The following is a 17,140-nucleotide window of genomic DNA, read 5'->3' on the forward strand; positions in this document are numbered from 1 at the left end:
AGGGAGGGCATGCCCTCAACTCCTGCCTGTAGGCTTCCAGCGGCATCTGGTGGGCCACTGTGTAAAACAGAATGCTGGACTAGATGGGCCTTGGGCCTGATCCAGCAGGGCTGTTCTTATGTTCTTATGCTATTTCAGTAAGTTTTAACATGTATGAAACCATCTCTAACGCCCTCTTCTAGCAAAGCACTGCTTTACTTAAAGAACAAATCCAGTTCATCTGGTTGCAGATGGACAAGCTGAGTTGTTTGATTGCTGGAAATTATCACAACATGAGGATGAATTATAGCTCTGGTGCTTGTTTGTGAGTATTCTTAATAGTACACTGTCATGTATTAATAACATGATGCTCAATTTGGGATTATTGAAAATAATTTTCAATTGCTTCACTTTGCTTCTGTTACCAACTCCAGAATATGGACATGCAACCGGCTGCAAGCTACAGCATAATATAACTTTTAGAAGTGCTCCAGGTGCATAATCACAATATATTATGCCCCAAATTAAATGGATGTGCCACAGCAACTGAACTACAAACCCCAAGGAGCAATGCGAGGCACTGTTAGTGTGCATGAACCAACATGAATGACTGGGAGAGGACTTCTATTGAGAAATCACTCTTTTTCTAAGGAAGGAGCTTGTTAAGCATAGATCACAAATGAATTAGACGGAGAAGTCCACCCATGACTGCTGTGAACCAGTGCTTAGTTATAATGCAGTGTCAATGTAATCCTAAATAAATAGCTCCTCAAAATAGTTCCCACTGATTCTGTGTGTAGAATTGGAGCATGAGAGCTGGAAGTTGCCATGTTCTATTACTTGCATTCTGAGCCATGCACAAATTACTTCATAATGGAGCCACAGATGTACCTTCAGCTATTGCTTTTGTTATGTGCAAGACACTGTTATTAATACATGACAATGTATTATTAAGAATACTCACAAACAAGTACCAGAGCTATAATTCACCCTCATTTTGTGATAATCTCCAGCAATCAAACAACTCAGCTTGTCCATCTGGAACCAGCACGTGATATTAAGTTTACACAGATTGCTCCAGTGGTCAGTCATATTTGTTCAGAGCCCAGCAGGGGAAACACCATTAGAGTGTGCATTCACTAAAAATCCAGTGGTAATGTATCTGGAACAAAAAGAGAAAGGCAAGGGAAAAGTGGTCATGGGTGGTAGAGGGGAAATGGGAGGTCACAGACAAAGGGAACAGAACTCACATAAATACAAGGGTCCAGAAAAGATAAATATAGATCTGAGGGAACAAAGGATATATATGTGTGTGAGTCAGAGAGAAGAAAAAATGTTAACTGAATAGAAGGAAAATATATCTGGTTTCCATGACAAGTCAATTTGCTGTTTGGGGGCAGGGGGACAGCAGTCTATTTGCTATAGATGGTGCTATAACAGAGAGAGACAGAGAGAGAGAGAGAGAGAGAGAGATGTATAATTTTGGTCAATCATAAAAGGTCTCAGACCTAACAAAAACACTCTTAAGGCTAAATGGGAAGACCTTTCAAACTTGCTCATCACTTGCAGGTTACTGATTGTTCTTCCAATTTTCTACAGTTTTCTAAATCAGGGACAGGGTGACTTGTTTAGTACCAAGGGACATACTAAACATATATATCATGAATCACAAATATATCTTGAATTACAATCTGAAGAGTTTAGTTGTCTGATATGAACATATATTGAGGTCATGAGACAACCTTACTGGGGAGGACAGGTGGGCTTCAGGGAAGGCAGGAACTCATCTGCCTTTCCCAGCAGACGAATGGCTGCCATCCTCCCCTCTGCCTCATCACGTGCCCACATGAGCAACAGCGCGGCGAAAGGAAACAGCAGGAGTGGGAGGACTTCCCCCTCCTACATCCCAGGGGTGCCCCAGGGTATGAGCACAGCCTCTCCTCTTCTCCGCCCCCCGCTGGGGGGATGCCTCTTTACCTGGCAGTGATCACCCAGATGATCACTGGCTGAAGTTAATCAAACCACAATTTCGCTTAACCTCAGCTAAACACCGGGTTTCAAAGTGTGGCTGGGCATAGGGGCAGCACTGGGAGTGACTTTGTTCCCGGTGCTTCTCACACGAAGACTAGCCCGAGTTTGGTTGCCCTAGTCTGGGTTAGGCTGCACATGTGAATACCCTTCATTTTCTTGAAGTAGTTTAAACTACTGATGTAAATATTCCACATATGTTGATATTGGCTGACATCCTAACTGCATGTATGCTTAAACAACAATGTGCATGCAGTGCTAATCCCCACACTGGTCCCCACACTTCAAAAGTGTGGGCATTCTAGCACAAGAGCCTAACTATTTTGGAGCTCTCCCCTGTGGAAACACATCACTGAAGACCCTCAATGGTTTGGCTCTGTCTCTTATCTCATTGACTGGCAGGGGGCATGTCTAGCAGGAGCTGAACAGCAGGAGCAGGCACCAGGCAAAAAGGTCTGAGCCAGCAGGAGAGCTCTTCAGGCCTGAGAACTTGAGAGCTGGGCATATTGAGCCAGGCAAAGGAGCTGTCCTTGTGGAGTAGCTGGATCAACAACTATCAGGCAGGGAATGAGACTTTGTACAGTTGGCCCTGTTGCCCTACCCTTTCCTGTCAGCAGGGCTCTGATCTGGAGCATGTGTTTGTTCTTGCCTCTGCCTCCTGAATCGGGCTTGGAAAAGGAAGACCCTGACTACTAAATGGGCAGGTCAAATGACCATAAACTGGGTAGGAGATGAGCCCTTCCCCTTTTTGGTTGCTGGACATGCTCCTTTTTTGTGCTCGTATATGCTTCTAAAAAGCAAGTTTGGAGGCAGGGAGCTTGGTTGTCTGCCAGGCCTAAGCTGGAGAGGATGCGTGTGCCCTACCCAGATTCCGTCCTCAGCTTCTGACAAGGTAGGTGAAAAATCATCCTACCAGCTGGGTCTTGACAGGTAACCAAACTCTCCACCTCCAACCTTGCTTTTTGCAACCACTTGAGCACAAAATGGGAGCATACCCAGCTCCCAAAACTGGGTAGGACTCATCTTCTACCCAGTTTATGGTTATGTGAACTGCCTTTATGTCTCTCTGGTTTAGAGCTTTGAGAGAAGACCATCACCACCACTGCCCCTGAAGTCCTTGAGTGACAGTGAAGGGACTGGAGCTGAGGTGGGGGTCCAGTTGAAGAGCATAAGATCCTGTGATCTTGCAGTCTCCCTAGGTGGGGTTCTTTCTGGGCTGTTGGCCTTGGGCTGTCCTTTGGGTAGAATTTACCATTTCTTGGTCTTTGCAGAGACTGGCGATGAAGTCTTGGTCTTCCTTCTCTGAGGGCGTATTGTCTAATTTAGGGTCCAAGCCCCAGTGGACATCACTCCTGATAGACACACAAACAATCTCAGCAACCTGGAAATATTTTACTCTGATAATGGCACACAGCAGCTAGTTTATCATATTTGAACAATGATTTGCAAGCTGAACAGCAATGATAGTGGAAATTTTCAATAACAAAATTGACAGTCACTTATTTAACTCTGTTTCCAGGTTACAGTGATGACCAAGTGAATTTTGTGGCAATGAGTTCTGGTGAGAAAGCTGCACTATTTTAAAAATGTCTTATATATGATAACTGGTATTTGAGTCTTTGTAATTTCAAGAAATTGTTACTATCTATAATGCTTGCCTCTAGATATGGAAAAGCATTCAGAATTACATTGCACGCATGCTCCAAAGGCTGTACCTGCACTGAAATTTCAACAGAAATTCGATCAATTCCACACATTTGAAATTGCTGGATTTGGATAGTGGTAGATGGCTTTGAAACTGTTTTAAACTGATCTTTGATGCGTAGTGGTTAGAGTGCTGGACTAGGACCAGGGAGACCCAAGTTCAAATCCCCATTCAGCCATGATACTTGCTGGGTGACTCTGGGCCAGTCACTTATCTCTCAGCCTAACCTGCTTCACAGGGTTGTTGTGAGGAGAAACCTAAGTACAGTATGTAGTACACCACTCTGGGCTCCTTGGAGGAAGAGTGGGATATAAAATGTAAATAATAATAATAATAAAATCAGTTTTCACGGACACAATCCAGATTTAGAAATTTGAGTTTGGCTTCACCAAACATAGAACCTGAGTATTGTTCTTAAAGCCAGGATTTGAAACTAAGAATTCTGAATTTTCTTCTCTCTGCCTCTCTTTTGTTGATCTGCACTGTACCAATCTGAACTAGGGATGCCAATGAAGCTTCCTGGGCTCAGACTCAGATATGAACTTTGGGGGCTAGTAATGCTGATATCAAAGAAGTGGGGAGTATTAGGAGCCCCCTAATTCTTCTGCAGCTCAGAGAAGAATTCCCAGTTTACCACCTCTCCATTCATCCTTCATACCTGCCCCCTTTCTCTTTTAGCAGTGCTTACCTGGCCTATCTGGGGCAACAGCAGCAGGGATGGCAGCACTCCAGAAGCAACAAAGAAGGAGAAGAAGGGAGGTAGCAGAGTGCCAGGAGCTTGAGAAAGGAGAGAGGAAAATACCTCTCTCCTTCTATGGGTATTGGCTTAGGGGCTGTGTGTGTGTGTGTGTGTGTGTGACACCGGGAGGGTGAATTTGGATTGACTGGGAAATAAGCCAAGTTCTTTTTGTTTGTTTTTAGAAAATAGATTGGTTTATTTCTGAGCCAGTCGGACATGAGATGGGAGCTTGCCCATCTCTAATCTCAATTGAAATTTGGTTTCAGATGTGGTAATGTGATGACTTACATTCTTTTGAATTACAATTGGAAGCAAAGTGGAAGCCATGCCATTCTTCTGATAACAGCATGTTGGGCCTTTGCACATGATCAGAAGGGAGTGGTTTGAGGGTAGGGAGAATCCTTGCAGAACAGAAGAGCAGAGCCTCTGTTGAGCTCTGCAGCCCCCACGCCCAAATGAGCGCTGAAGCAGTGAGCTCAGATCAGGGAACCTTCCCTTAATGCACCATGCTGCCAGGAGAAGGGAAAACGTCATTACATCACTGCCCTCCTCTGATTGGCCACAAGGGGGAAGGAAGTGAGGTAAGCCCCATTCAAGCCATTCTGAGCAATTGATCATAGAGTGCGTTGTGTAGCTCGGCACATTCACAGATCACCGTCCCTCCAGCCACAGTGGTTTCTAACAAACATGGTAGTTGGCTGCTGGGACCTGAAAATACAGCAGAAAGTGGCCATATGATCAACAACTCCAGGTACCAGGGCCCCTGCTGTGCACTAACCTGGGTTAAGCCCAAGGGTTAGAAGGATTAACCAGATTTGGACTACCAGGGCTTGGGTTTTTTGCCCTGGTTCACATGAACATGCAAGACTGGGTTTGAGGAAGATAACCCAGGTTTAGATGCTTGTGTGAAGATGTTTTACAACATCCCCGTTAACAATCCTGGGGAAAGCATAGAGCCCTGTGGAAACATAAGTGCCATGGAGCAGACCTAACATTCCCAGCACCATCTTCTGTAACTTGCCCTCCAAACAGGGAACATTGAAGTATAGTGCACCCAACGCTGAACCTGGCCAGGCAGTCCAGAGGAATAATATAGTCAATGTTACTGAAAGGTTTTAAGAGATGCAGTAGAAGTAGCCAGATTGTACTCTGCAGGTCCTTCTTCCAGAGCAGGCTGTCAATCAGAGCATCAAGTAATTTCAGTGCCAAAACTGGCTTGACAGCTGAATTGAAAGGAGTCCAAAAAAGACAGCCCCATGCTTCAAAAATTGTGCTAGTTGTTTGTGAGTGATATTTCCTTTAACATATTTTGAATGACACCTTGAGTTGTGGGCGCCATTTCTCTTATGGCATGATTCTGGTGGCCATGCAGTTTAATTTTGGGGATGCCAAAATTATGCTCCTGAACAAAAGCCAAACATTTAAGGCATGCCACAGGTTGTATATCTTGTTGCACAGACACCCCATTACAAAAACACTTGTTTAGTCTGGATGTCAGCCAATGAGCCCATTCTTATGACCAGCCCTACCTGAGCTAGCCCTGTTCTACCCAGGTAGGACTGGTTGTCTGGGCCCCCAAGATGTCTCCCTATCCTGTTGCTCCTCCCCTGAGTAGCTCTGATTGGCTACCCCAGGTTTAAAGTGAGGTAGGAGGACAAGTGTGCGCCTCCTACCTCTCACTGGTTGTCTGGCAACCTGCTGGCCACCTGCTGGCAGCTGCCTTTGGTCTGCTGGTGGCCATCTTTATGATAGAGCCAGAGTGGTCAGGCAGCATGGAGGTTTCACTGTTGCTTGTGTGGTGCATTATGGGATACCTGGTAGTCCTGGCTTGCTTCCTACCCTTCCTGATCGCTTATGGACTCACTGCTGCACTTCTTGCATGGGCGGCGGAGCTCAACGGAGGCTCCAATCATGTAGAAGGAAGCAGGTAGGTAGGTAGGTAGGTCCCTGACTTCCTTCCAGCTCCCCCTAGTTTGGGCATGTTGAATGCCCTCAACCCCTGCCTTCGGCTTTCAGCAGCATCTGGTGGGCCACTGTGCAAAACAGGATGCTGGACTAGATGGGCCTTGGGCCTGATCTAGCAGGGCTGTTCTTATGTTCTTATTGCTGCTTGATTAAAGGAGAGGCCAGCCTCTTCTATATCATCAAGTGCATGTCTATGCTACTACATTATTGTGTGAAGCCAGAGTTTCCCAATGGAGGGGCGGGACAAGTGAGAGCATGCACACAAGGAGCCCTCCTCAGGTTTGCACAGCCCTACCTGGGTAGGGCTGCTCGTGTGGAGACCACATGTGAGCACTGTAAGATATTCCCCCCAGGGGATGGAGACACTCTGAGAAGAACAGAAAGCTTTAAGTTCCCTCTTTGGCATCTCCAAGATAGGGCTGAGATCCTGCAACCTTGGAGAAGCCGCTGCCAGTCTATGTAGACAATACCGAGCTAGATAGACCAATGTTCTGACGCAGCATATGGCAGCTTCCTATGTTCCTATGAGTGTCGGGATTGGGCCCAATCCCAGTATTGGTCTACCGGGCACCAAGTTTTGTACCTGGGCTTTTACTGAGGTAGAAAGGTGCAAGCATGTCCTTCTACCCCAGTTCCCGCTCAGCAACCACTGACTGATCTGGGTGGCTAGAACACATGGCAGCAGGGAAATCCTCCAGTGCACCACACTCCTGGTGCAGTGCATTGTGGGGTGCGAGAGGCCAGAGCCTGCTTTCCCCCTGCCCCTTTGCTGCTCATTGAAAGCTCAGGCAACAGCCGTGTGGGCATGTGGCATGAGCGATCACAGAGTGTCGCAAATCATGTGGGGGAAGGTAGCTTGTGTCCTGCCTCCCCAGCGGCCTCTACAGCCCTGCCTGGAACGGTTATGAAAACGGCCTTACTGTCTGCTAACAAGATATAAATATATAAACAGCCTGGAACCTATATTTCTGAGAGGCTCCAGTTTAGTCCGGTTGATAAGAGTCTCTTGACTGCAGCCTTTCTGCATCATACAAGTATCATGATGGCATTCAGGGGCATGTGAATGGTAGTTTCTGAATGGTAGATTTGAGGGATCCACAAATTTTAGGCTTAGCTCACTACCTAGCCATTATTTGTGCTCTCCACTAATCCCCTCTCTTCCCTCAGATCCTTTTCTGGCACAAAGGTAAATAATTTCAGAGATAAGCAGGTATGAAGAGGGTAAGAAACTGTGGGAGTCATCTCCTACTGCTCAGAAAGGATTCCTGCTGTTTCTTACCTTCTCAAAAAGAGCAGTGGAGACTGGACCTCTGGGGAGGAGATCTGTGTGGTTCTGAGTGTCCGCGCCAGAGAGCGGAGTGTCCTTGCCAGAAGGCTTAGCACTGGCGAGCTGGCGAGTGGATTTGTAGATACCTGCTTCTGAGCTTCAGGACTCTCCGAAGAAGCTATCTTAAGCCCAAGCCTGAGAACTGAAAAACGCATTTATATATATTGCACGACACAACCTTTCCTGGATTATACCACTTCAAGCATCAGACTTCAGGTTGCAGATCACATGCCTGAAACATTTCTTACCTCTAGAATGCTAGCAATTCAGGAAGAAAGGTTCTAGTCTAGCTTGCTTCCTCACGTGAAGTAGGTTTTTCAGATATAGGAACATCTGTACATTAGTTCCAAGTTGGTCCTGTAAATGCTTTCTGTTTCAGCAAGTATTTAGGATGAGAAGAAATGCATTCCAGTTTCCTGAGCCTTTTCCTTTCAATTTATAATACTATATTATAAATTGGTTTATAAATGTTTACTTACCCTGAGATTCTGAAATAGCGCAGGGTCAAAAACGAATTAAGGGAATTATCTGTGCAGTGCTGAGGCTTCTTGTTTTGCATGGGAAAAGATTGGTGGGGCCACTGCAGTGCCAGAATGCATAGAAGGGGAGCAGTTGTTGCTGTTATTCTTCATAAACTCAATAGGAATGGGGCGGAGGATTTAAACTATGAGGTTAATGTGCATGATAGTGTTTTAACATTTTTAATGTCAATGGGGTACATGGTTCTGTGTAGAACATAGAAGAGATATGGTTGTTGTCCAGGGGGTATGCAATTTACATTACCCTGGCATGACTATGATGGGAGAGGTGGAGACAGGTAGCAAGCATGTCATAGCATATTCAGTGTAGCCAAATGTATGAAATGTGTCACCACATGCTCAGGTTAGAATGGATTGGACAGTTAAAACAGACCCCGTGGCAGCTTTTTGAGAAAGTAAAAGACATTGAGAGCTCCAAACTTCATGTCTAGATTGGCCTAAGTGGTATGTGACTTTAAACACATTGAGGCGGGTCTCACAATCCATGAGACCTGCTTTTGGTGAAACTTTTTGGTGAAACTGCGGGGAGAGCGGGCTAATTGGCCCCTGCAAGCTCCAGCATGCCCTGTGCGAGCACGCAGGGCATGCTGGCGAGACCCCCGGAGCCAGGAGGCAGCTTTTTGCCTCCCCTACAGGGGTATCCTTGTGAGTAGCCGCAGCGTGGAACCGCGCTGCGGCTACTCACGACCAGATAGCCTGGTTTTGTGGAGCTCTCGCTCCGCAAACCCGGGCTAAGGACAGGGGCACTTAGTCGAGTTACCCGCCTAGGAACCACCGGGCTCGCAGCCGAACCTGGTGGGTCACACGATGGGGCAAAATTGGGCTAGCCTCCGCTAGCCCAGTTTTGCCCCATCACGTGAATAGCCTCATTGGCTGGCTGTGTGTGTTTTTGTGAATAGCAACCACTGCCACTCCAGCTGGGACTGTGGCAGGGGCAAAGGGTTAATGATCCTTTCCCCACACCACAGTGCTGATGTGGATCAAGTACCCTGTGGCTGCAGTTTACCGGAAACACAAATCAAACACAACAGCTCACAATGCATGGTCAAAAGATGTATTTAAAGTCCTGTCTAGTCTGGCCTTTAGTTTTTAAGGATACAAGATTAAATAGGAAGACAGAGGTCAGGAGTGGACAAATAGATTTGAGAATGATCAGCAAATAAGATTTTCCAGTGTCACAGATTCCACCATGCTGTTACCACGTGTCACAGCCTGGTCTTAACCAGCCTCATGATCCTAACCTTCACCACTACCATCAAGTAGACTTTGAGGCTATTCCCACAATCACTGGGAAACAGGCTAAGGGAGCTTAGCCCTCTTCCTAGTGCTCGTGGGAACTAGTGGTGTGCATGGTTCAGTTCGGGGCCATTGGGAAAGCTGCCGGACCGGTCTGGAATTCCAGAGGTCCGGCGGTTCGGAAGGGCGGGGGGGTGTCTCTTTAAGGGGGGGTGGTAGTACTTACCCCCCCCGCCGCTCTTCCCCCTCCGGCGCTGGTGCTTTTAAAAACCTTCTTGGGGCAGCAGAGTTCCTCCCTGCTGCCCCTGCCCCCGCCCCCGTCGTTGTCCATCTATGCCTTAAACGAAGAAGAGCTGGCGGAGCGCATGCGCTCTTCACGGTGCGTTCTCGTCTCCGCCGCGGGTGCGCAGGCGTTGCATATGTCATGCTGCGCGTGCGCACCCGCAACAGAGATGAGCGCGCGCTCTGCGAAGGACGCATGCGCTCAGCCAGCTCTTCTTCGTTTAAGGCATAGACGGACAACGATGGGGGCAGGGGCGGCAGGGAGGAACTCTGTCGCCCCAAGAAGATTTTTAAAAGCAACAGCGCTGGAGGGGGAAGAGCGGTGGGTGGGTAAGTACTACCACCCCCCCTTAAAGAGACACTCCCCCAGGTGCCGGACCACGCTTCTACCGAACCATGCACACCACTAGTGGGAACCACTAGGCTGAAGGCGAACCCAGTGCTCTCAATGCAGCTAGTCCATCTAAAACACCCTCCCCTTAAATGAGGTTAACTGAGTGGGCACTCTGTTAACCCCATTTCTCTGCAGCGTGTGGCAACACACAAATAGATCACCGGCTGGGAGGCTGCAAGCAGCCTCCTGGGTTGGGGGTTCTCTCCAGGATGCCCCAAGTGCTTGTGTGGAGCATCATGGGACTTCTGGGAGCTGCGCAGCCCCAATCTCTGCAGCCACCACCAGCTCTGTGACGGAGCCGACAGTTGTGTGGGCACCTGATCTGGCTGCCCAGGGCTCCACTGTGAATCATCTGCAGGGAGAGCAAACTAAACCCGCTCTCCCTGCAGACCTCATTGAGGCACTTCACAGCAATCATGTGAAGCACCTCTTAATTTTTTTCTGGCTGGATTTCTAAAACAGCCTTCCAAACCTCTGTTTAATGCAAAGTTAGGTAGGCAGAGGCGAATCTAGGGAAAATAGCGCCTAGGGCAAGCACTGAAATTGCGCCCCTGACCAAACTTTGACTTATATTATCCTATATAATAAAACCCTTGGGTACCTGCGTCCGTGTCCTGCGTCCGTGTCTCTTGCAGGTCTTCTTCCCATGCGTGGTGCGCACAAGGTATTGATTGGTCCATAGAGTGCTTCCAAACTTCTTGCTGATTGGCCGCGATCCCACGCGTGGCGGAAGGGGGGGTCTGCCGTACAGAGGAGGTGTGAGCGGCGTGGGCTGACAGGGCCAGGAGGGGGAGTCGCCGCTGGGGTTCCCTCCACCAGCTGCTCTGATGCCGGGGGCGTCCGAGCAGCCGGGGACCCAGGAGGAAGAGCTGCTGCAGCAGACGCCACAGCCAGAGAGGGAAGAGGTGCGGACTCTGTCTCCCAGTGGCCGCCGGCGTCCCCCGGCCCCTCCCACAGCCGCCGACGAGCAAGGGGAGGAGTCTGGCAGCAGACACGTTCTCCGGGGGGCCGGGAGTAGGGATGGGCCGCAGCTGCTGCAGCCACCGCAGCTGCAGCCACCGCCTCTCGCCAAAGGAAGGCTGAGTATCCCCGCCGTCACTGCAGCAACCCCGGAGCGTAGTGGCAGGATGCCCAGGCGAGGAGAGAGGAGGCAAGTGGGCAAGGGGGTGGGGAAGCGAGTGGGAGAGCCTGGGGCAGGAGGGAAACGGGCGGTGGGGCTTTGCAGTTTGCCGCCTGCGAGGAGGAACGGCGGTGGTGGGGAGGACCTGGCTGTGGCAGCGGTGAGGTCAGCCCAGAAGTTGCTCAGTGCGGGTGGGGGTGCGGGGCAAGGAGGAGAAGAACGGAAGGAGAGGGAAGGCAAGAGAGAGTGGGGCGGGGGGAGTTGGGGAGGAGGGAGGGGGAGGAGGGCAAGAGAGAGTGGGGCAGCAGGGAGGGGGCAATAGGGAGTGGGGCATGAGGGGGGGCAAGAGAGAGTAGACTGTTCTTGCAGCCGGCCCCAAGATGCGCACAACTCTTCTAGCGCCCGTTAATGGAACGGGCTTAATGACTAGTATTAAAATAATAATATTTTTTTTTAACCTGTAGCTCCTTCGGGGGGTTTCCTAAAGGCCGCTGGGGGGCGGTCTGCAAAGGTTCCCCTCCCCCCGCAAGCCTCTTAAATCACCACCATGTAATGAAGTTCTGTGATGTCCATCATAAGTGTATGTCTGCCCAGATCGTCGTCTTCTCCTGCTCCCATCCTTTACTTCAGAGTTCCCCAGTACTGCATCCCTACAACTCCCATAATCTCCAGCTACAATGCCCTTTAAATGCGGACTGACTACCTGTATTTGCTTTTTAAATTTTGTGTAGAAATGTTGTGTTCACACCTCCTTTTATTAAAATGATTGACTGCCACCTGTTCCTGCTCTCCTTGCCAAGACTAGTGCAAAACATTTCTCCTAACAAAATGAATCAGGATGAACATATACTACATTAAACATACTAAGTTGTTCTCAAAAGATCTTAAATTTAAAAAATCCCAGAAAGTTGTTCTGAAATGCAGGGTGCCTTCTAAATCGTTTGTCTGTGTTTTGATTTGGGTTTAGATTTGTAACCCACACATAGCAAAAGTGTGGGGCAGATAATAAAAGGCAAAACATAATGAAATTAATCTCCTTGTAATACCACTGACATTCTTTACCTTTTTCAGTTTCACACTCGCTCCCACAGGCCAGTTCAAAGAGGTAGGTCTTTCTTGTGTGTTTCCAAAAGGTGTCCAAGCTTAGATGTTTATCCTAGCAGTTGTCAGGGACAGGATTTCCTCTTGAATGCCACAGATCCCATTCATGAAAAGCAGCCATGTCTCTGCCCTCTCAACTTATTTCAATTGCCCCATATTCCACTGTCCAGCACTCTGCCACAAATTCTGACTTTCTTCCAGCAAATTTCTTATCTGCAACATAGGAATAACAAATGGGGATGCTGGCCTGCTTATAAAATTACTGAGCATGTGTGGCAGCCATTTTTTTAAAATACAAATTTTTTTTAAATGGCCACTGAAAACAAAATGACCATTGCACATGCTCAAATGGTCCCTGCAAGGCCTTAAACCATGCTAGACCTCACAGAGGCCATTTGAGCATGTGTGACAGTCTCCAAAATGGCCACCGCACAAATTTTTGGAGGCTGGAAGGGGCTGAAAATCAGCCCAGAACGAGCTGTGGCGGTGATTTAAGAGGCCGGTGGGGGGAGGGGGAACCTTTGCAGACCCTCCCTGCAGACTTTAGGAAGCCCCCCGAAGGGGCTACAGGTAGTTTTTAAATTTTTAAAAAAACAATTCCTGAACTGGGGAGGTGGTGGGAAGCAGCATGGTGCCGGCGCCCCCACAAATGGCACCCAGGGCATGTGCCCTGGCTGCCCCACCCCTAGATATGCCTATGGGTTGAAAGGCTACTAATCATGGGGTGGAGAAACAGACAGCAACTACAATTTTTAAACTTCAAAACAAGAAAACTTTACTTTAAAATAGTTCAGTTAAAAACAATAGTTCTTGTACAAAAAGAGCAACCAAATGAGCAGTAAGCACAAGGAAGAAATAAAATAGGAGCAAAACATGTCCAATCTATCTTGCACTAATAGTGAGCCCCAACTCAGAGTCCTTACCAAGAGTCCTCTTGCAGTCACCCTCCAGAGAGTCACCACTCTCCCAGTGATTTCTCAGCTCTCTTTCCAGAATCAGTTATGGTTCTCTCTCGGACTGTGACAGCAACTCCTTCTCTGGAACTCTCTTCATCTCTCCAACTTAAACTGCACTCAGCTCCTTCACTTAGACTCTTCAGTGCTCCAGCTTGTACTGCACAAAATTCTGCTGAAGGCAGCCTCCTTATATTCTCTTTTCCTCTCCAATTGTTCCCCCCACCCAAATAAAGCAATCAACACAATGCAGGTTCCTTCCATTATTCTAAAACTTACCTAATCGAATCAATCCCTCTCTTCTCTCCAAAATTAAACCAGTATAATTCTTCTCCCTCCAAAACCAAACTGTAGAACAGGAGCTGTGAACTTTTGACCCCTGCTCAGATTTTTAACATAGGGAGTAAGCAAAGCAATTGAAATACAGAAGTCTCGTATACAAAAAGAGAGGGTTCAGGCCTCATTCCTTCACATTCAGAGATAAACATATGGGAAAAGGAAACTGGGTCGTAGCTGGAGGAAGTAGGAAATATGTAACAGGAAGATTCCCCTGTTCTTGATATGAGAGGTAGTGTCCCCCTTACTGCCTACTATTGTGATGTGTGATGAAACCTTCTCCAGTAATTTTGTTAATTTCCCCATTATATGATGCTTAGATGATATTCTGAAAATCATGTCTTTATTTCTTTAGTTTGTCAAGGAACCAAGGTTGTCCTCACTAGGACTGAACTTGGACAGCTTTAGGCACACCCTGAAAATTCCATGAGAAAGTGTTGTGATTCCAAAGATAGAAGCAGACATTTCCAGGCTGAAAAGACCATTATGAGATGCTTGGCCTAGCTGAGGTCTCCCCTGTGTATTAGACTCCTTTAGTTAGTGCAGAGCTGCCAAGATGAAGAGGAAGCCAAGGGAACAGTTGAGTTTCCTAGTCTGTTAGATATATTGTTTGTTTTATGTATTTCTTGTGATATTTAGAATTATCAAAATTCTAATAAGATTTTGACGTCTGAAGAGGGCTATGAACATAATGCTGTACACAACTTCATTGACTAAGACGTGGCCAGATTCAGAAGTCCCAGCCTGGCCCCATCACTCACCTCCTCGCTGGCACTGGTCATGGATATGCTGGCCTGTGTCTGAAGAGATGAATGCCGTACTTATGAGTGTGGGCATTTCTGTGATTGGGAGGCTGGTGTACTCTTCAAACACCAGTGTATTGTGACTGGAGCCTGTGAAGGTATATGTGACAGGGCCCCATTTTAGTCACTGTACTAATGCACAGCATTTTGTTTATAGTTGTCACAAGCTCACTCGACGGAAGACACTGGCCAGAGATATATAATACAATAGCCAGTAGCTCAGGTTTCAGTTTTATTGCTAAATAGGCAGATTTAACAGTCTCACCAGGGATACAGAAGTGAGGAGTGAGAAGCCCAAATTCCAAGGTCACAATCTCTCTGACAGAGGCTCAAGCCGATTTGACGTGTTGTTTCCAGCAGTTGTTCAAGGCACAGGCTGCCTGATTTATAGTCAACAGATATGTGCACTTAATCAACACTTCACCCCTGCCAGCTGCCATAGATTCAGTCCGGCTCCTGCTGCCTCCTCATGAGCCGATGACTCCTCCGTAATTCCCTCACCTGTTGCTAACGTTTTCCCCATCTGTGTCCTCGAGGAGATAGTGGCCATTCAAACTCTGGCTCAGATCCTGACCTTTCTCTCCCAAGGTCACCTGGCCTGGCCCTGCTGGCCTCTCCTTCACCAAACACTAGCCCTGGCCTGTCTCAGTTATCTCCCCATTCACATCACCGGCCCGCTCAGGTGCCTCCCAACCTTCTCGTAACTTGCCTGCCCCTCACTCCTCTCCAGTGTCCTCGAGTGGGGCCATGACATTAATGTCTGAAGAGGGCTTCTGTGAACTGAGGATTCTGGGGCCAAAAATATGCCAGAAAACCTTTATGAGCCACACATTATTCATTTCTAAAATATGGATGTGCACGAAATGGATTTTGCATCCTGTTTCAACCTTGAAACGAAACACAAATTGCTGAAATGTTCTGTCAAAAGAACTGGTCCAACCAGTTGTCTCAGTGGAACAAACTCAAAATGTTTTGAATATTTTTGCCATAGTGAACAATGGAGAAACTCAAAACCCTCCATTGTTCCCCATGGGTAGCTCCTAGGGACACCAAAGTGGGTTGCGTGGTAGGGCATGATGGGTGCTACCTACTAACCAACACACACACACACACACACACACACACACACACACACAAGGGCAAGCGGATGGTTTTAAACAAATTGTTACGCTTTCCCCCAAACTCCCATAGGATCCTATGGGAGGTTGGGGGGAAAGTTAAAAACTGCCGACGTGATTTGTTAAAAATTGCCCACACCCATTTTGTTTGTGGGCTGGGTGGTAGATAGCACCCATCATGCCCTATCACACAACCCACTTTATTGTCCATAGGAGCCACCCATGGGGAACAATAGGGTGTTTTGAGTTTCCCAATTGTTCCCTATGGCTGGAAAAAGCTGCACTCGCAGAGTGCACACACAAGTTTTGCACTGCAATTTGCATTTCATTTTGCAACCCTGCCTTTAAAAAGGCACTGCAGAAGGACACAGTAAAAGGGTATCTGTCCCTCTCAACACAGAACACACATTTCAAACACAGTCCAAAAATGCCTAAGAAAGAATCACTGACCCAGAATCCACTACCAGCCACAGTGCCTGAACTGCAGTAACATCATTGGCACAAGTTGCTCTCTCACGCACAATGATGGCTCTTTACTTTACTTCCTACCATTAGCCACCTAATGATGCAGTGGGGAAATGACTTGATTAGCAAGCTATAGGTTGCCGGTTCAAATCCCTGCTGGTATGTTTCCCAGACTATGGGAAACCCCCTATATTGGGCAGCAGCGATATAGGAAGATGATGAAAGGCATCATCTCATACTGTGTGGCAGATGGCAATGGTAAACCCCTCCTGTATTCTGCCAAAGACAACCACAGGGCTCTGTGGTCACCAGGAGTCAACACCGATTCGACGGCACACTTTATCTTTACTTTTACTTCCTACCATTGCAACAGATACCACAGCAGCACCCTTACTTAACAGCAGGCATAACCATAAGCTCAACTAGAACGACTTCAGCAACATTTTGGCTGAGTACAACACTTTGCAATGCAGACTGCAGAGCAGACCAGATCAGAGCAATGGATGAAGCACAAGTTAGTCTAAAGGCCAGGCATGGAGCTTATAATAGCAGTCACCCAGAAATATTACAGACAGACAGACAGACAGACAGACACACACACACACACACACACCTGCCACTGTCCATTTCTCACTACAACACTATCTCACAAACCAAACAAACCACAACTCAACCAAGACAGGCACCCAAGTTCTGCCTTTGTCGAGATCCAGCAAAACCAGATAATTATAGCAGCAATAGCACAACATATTATACTAAATGCTGAGAAAAGAAAACCACAAAATCAAACCTTCCTCCTTTCTCTCCTGATGTATCCTCTTCAAGAGAGTCACACTATAAGAGCTCTCTCTGCCTCAGTCCCTTTGAATACATTTTGAAATTCCCGCCTTTTGAGCTCCCTCTCCATCCTCCCTCCCTCCAGCCAATGGTGGCACAGTTGCTCATGACAACGCTTGATTTGTATTATAACAAGCCAACAAAGAAGCAAGGAGATCACAAGCCAATTGGAAGCCAGTGCCAGAAAACCAATCAGCAAGGGCAAAACAGACC

The 17,140-nt window shown here is 47.5% G+C and overlaps 1 protein-coding gene across 4 annotated transcripts in view; it reads left to right on the plus strand.

The window, feature by feature from the left end:
* SOX2 (SRY-box transcription factor 2) overlaps window positions 1-17,140 on the plus strand; it is a 724,618-nt gene that overhangs the window by 17,975 nt on the left and 689,503 nt on the right. For 2 of the 4 annotated variants that reach the window (XR_008318939.1, XR_008318940.1), the window contains exon 3: window positions 3,527-3,568. The exons of 1 other annotated variant lie outside the window; for it this stretch is intronic. Coding sequence is in view for 1 of the 3 variants with exons in the window: in XM_053306526.1 (XP_053162501.1) it covers window positions 3,527-3,568; window positions 12,386-12,419 (76 nt within the window). In the remaining 2 variants the exon portion in view is untranslated. Of the gene's footprint in view, window positions 1-3,526; window positions 3,569-12,385; window positions 12,420-17,140 lie in introns of all 4 variants that reach the window. One more of the 4 variants, XM_053306526.1, reaches the window with a different exon arrangement.

This window comes from Hemicordylus capensis, chromosome 3 (genome assembly GCF_027244095.1).
Source record: "Hemicordylus capensis ecotype Gifberg chromosome 3, rHemCap1.1.pri, whole genome shotgun sequence".
Taxonomy (NCBI): Eukaryota; Metazoa; Chordata; class Lepidosauria; order Squamata; family Cordylidae; genus Hemicordylus; species Hemicordylus capensis.